The 3,480-nt window shown below is 37.4% G+C and overlaps 1 protein-coding gene across 8 annotated transcripts in view; it reads left to right on the top strand.

The window, feature by feature from the left end:
• LOC101845664 (titin) overlaps positions 1 to 3,480 on the top strand; it is a gene marked incomplete at its 5' end in the record, with an annotated part of 180,624 nt that overhangs the window by 90,172 nt on the left and 86,972 nt on the right. For all 8 annotated transcript variants that reach the window (XM_035970907.1, XM_013085006.1, XM_013085002.1 and 5 more), the window contains 1 exon segment: positions 2,093 to 2,183. In XM_035970907.1, the coding sequence (XP_035826800.1) occupies positions 2,093 to 2,183 (91 nt within the window).

The raw sequence follows: 3,480 nt of genomic DNA, 5'->3' as shown, positions 1-3,480 counted from the left end.
GGGGGGGTTCTAGTTTGCATTATCTCTTTTGAACATTATTTACAATATTGTCGATATATGATTTACAAGTCAAAAACTTCTTTTTCATGCAGTACGTTGGGAGGGTATGGTCCGAATAACAATTTGCTAATACTTTTGCAGCATTGGTCTTTCACCTTATAACTTAGTTTTTATGTAGAAGTGAGAAGTACAACCTTTATTCTAACAAATGCTTGATTGTTGTAATATTGAGCACTGTGGACGAAATATCATTGCCCAGTCTTCAGCAGCTTTTGACCAAGGACTAAAGTTCACTTTATGTACTGAAACATGATATTACTTGTTCCTTTACCTCTCCATTGTGTCTGAACCCTGTCCTATCTTTGGTGCTGTAATGATCTAATATTATTATGACAACAGCTATGGACAGGATTGTAACGTCCATTTGTTAGATTTACATTTTGGTCTGTATCTCCTTGATTTATTTTGCGCGTAGTTGCTCCTTGGGACTTAAGTTTTCTTTATATTTTTTCTTATGTTTTTATTATAACAGTGAGATTGATTTTGAATGATTTTCCATTTTGCACTTAGTAAAAGAAGATGGGGTGCGGGGCACATTTCTTCATGTAAGCAATAGCACATGTTTTCAAAGGGGTTTGTTTCGGTGCGTAAATATGTTTGTTTTGTATTTATTTTGTTCTTGTGTTCTGAGGTTGGTGTGCATGTCTAGAGACAGAGTTGAATATAGTAACGGGCTTGTTTAGTTGAGTAGCAACATTTGACTTGCATATGATATTGTCAGTCTTATTGAAGTAAGTGGCTTAATCACTGTGATCAAAGTTGTTTTCCAACATTAAATCGATTTACTCAACATTTAAACTAAGTTTCACTTATAAGTTAGGCTGATTCAGAAAGACTTGGGAATCATGTTTGTTTTTAAAAAGAATATTTTTTCTGAGTTGCCTTTCGTCTTCAAAGGTGCCTTATGCAATAAGCATTAGATAAGTTTTAAATTGGTCTGTAGCAAATGCAATTACTGTCATGGAGATGTAGGATTTCGCCAGAGATTTGACATCGCCTCTGTGTCATGACATGCTCAGGTGAGCATCAGTTCACAGTGCTGGCTTTTCTGTGGCCAGTAGAAGATAGATTAAGCGAGCATCTCCCCGGCAATGAAATTTTAAACTTAACCACTTTGACATTTGTGTAGATGATGCAAACGCACACGTACTGACCTACTTAGCTAAAAAGCGCAAAGGAACAAGGTTTTTTTTTTCTCACTTTGACTTAATACCGAATGCAAGAGCATGACTTATTTTTTTCATCCTTAATTTTTTTTTTTTAAAGTGTCTCTTTGGCCATTTTGTCACATAATTGAAAGATTTTTTTCCCTTTCATGTATTAATAAACAGAATAATGGCATAATGACGAGAGTGCCTATAATATCCTTTATCATCAGTTAACAGAATGCTCTTAAGATAATTTTTAATCCACCAAGCATTTATAACGAATGACAAGACTTGAGTTATCAAACCTTTTCCGTTTTTTTTAAATATTGTTGTCTGGCATCACGTTCTGATTTATAAGCTTATAGAAAATTTTGCTTTGAAGATAAATTGGATATGACCAGTACATGTACTAGCACTTGCTCTCATGTAGCCAGTATTGTCAGTGTGCTGCTGTTCATTTTGAGTAAGAGAACTGTGACTACATGTAAAACCTCTCCACACTCATCCGTCCTTTATTTATTATGCTTTCTCTTCACTGTTCAGTTTACCAAGGTAGAAACTCCCCCCCCCCATTGCCTTCAACAGATATGTGACAGTGATATAGGCCTATTTCCATACAGCCCGCTTTTCCTTTGCTATTTTACATCTTCGCTTTTCAGACTCTCCTGGGATAATAAACCTTTGCCTACAGAACTCTTGACTGAATAACACATAAAAACTTTCAATCTCAGGTTTCTGTCTTTTTCTTTTTTTTTTTTATTCTCCTCAGTATTCTAGGTATGCAATTATAAATGACTTTTAAAATGTAATATTAACCATAAAGCAATGACATGAAGTGACATCTGTTCTCATGAAGTTCGCTTTCGTGTCTTGTTTCTCTCCAGGAGTCTGAATCTGCCACAGAGGAGAGTCCTACACACGACAAGGAGTCCCCGCCCCGACAACCCGGTGCTCCCCAACTGTCCAGCACACAAGGTACGTCTCTCTACTCTACTTACTTACGGGTCTCGAAGTAAGAGTAGCTAATTACGGGTCTATGTCTTCTTGCACCTGCCATCTTCATGCCATGCCATAGATCGCCTCATTAACACATCACGCTCATTGTCTGTTGTTGTTATTGTTGCGTACATTACTTGCATGGTAGATAGCTGTATACTGTGGGCCGAAAGTCGAGATTCACACTTTCATTATTTATATAGGAAGGCACTATCTCATACAAGGGCTTATTGAGTAGGTCAAAAATTGAGTCTCGGGCTGACATTTGTACTGAAAACAGTCTGAAGTGAGGGCATCGCACATGCCAACAGTCAGAGGTTCACGCTGAGCACAGCTCCAGAATGTATTCAAAAGCCTGGGTGGGGAATTCCTAAAAATACCATCTCAAGTAGAACGACATAAGAGCGGGAGGGTACCTAACTCGGTGATTGACAACTTGTGAACGACTTTACATCAATCATAACAGATATGGACGCTTAGAGACTAGAGGTCCCATCTTGATGTTTTGGCCATCTGTAGAATAGCCAAGTACTTTCTGACTGAGGAGTAGGGAGTAACTAAAATCTAATTCTCTGGCCAAGGGTGCGTTTGTTTGGGTTACATTTTCCCCGACTTCTTCGGTTCTAACATTGTGGGTCATGGACTGAAATTTAGAGAGATACTTGGAATCATTACCTTCATTCTTGTTCATGATCATGCACATTTCTCTTTCAATTTTTGTAGTTTGTCACTTTCCTATATAGACTCCCTAATAATATCTCTCATGGAAATTGTAGTTTGAAGTATAGTGTAGCACATACTGTATATGTGAAGATGTATAGTTTGGTTCTCATATTAAGATGTCGACATCTGGAGTTTTTCAAGAGTTTATGTGTCTTTAACTTTTTTCTTGGGTCGGATGGAGGGAGGACAGAAACCATTCTTGACACATTTCTTTACTAATGCCTGTGCCCCTTTACGTACAAGACATGTCATCTTGGCGCTGCTCATTTTGGCTGTAATTGTTGTTTTATCTGTTGGATTGATTAAGTGCTTAATTAATTGATTGATTATACCTGTGTCTTATATGCTGTTGGGTATGGTGTATATGACGTGGAGAATCTGCTCCTCTACAGTTGTTGCGGCTGACTTACTGGCCAGTGTTCAGTTCTATGTCTGTCGCAAATAGCAAATTTGTTACATTTGTTTTTAAAAATTGTTTTCTTTTTATTGTTTTTTCTTTGTCGAATTGATTTTTTCAGCTGGATAGTCTGGTGTGTGTGTGTGTGTGTGTGTG

This window comes from Aplysia californica, unplaced genomic scaffold (genome assembly GCF_000002075.1).
Source record: "Aplysia californica isolate F4 #8 unplaced genomic scaffold, AplCal3.0 scaffold00014, whole genome shotgun sequence".
Lineage (NCBI taxonomy): Eukaryota > Metazoa > Mollusca > Gastropoda > Aplysiida > Aplysiidae > Aplysia > Aplysia californica.
This window is presented reverse-complemented; position numbering and strand designations above follow the sequence as displayed.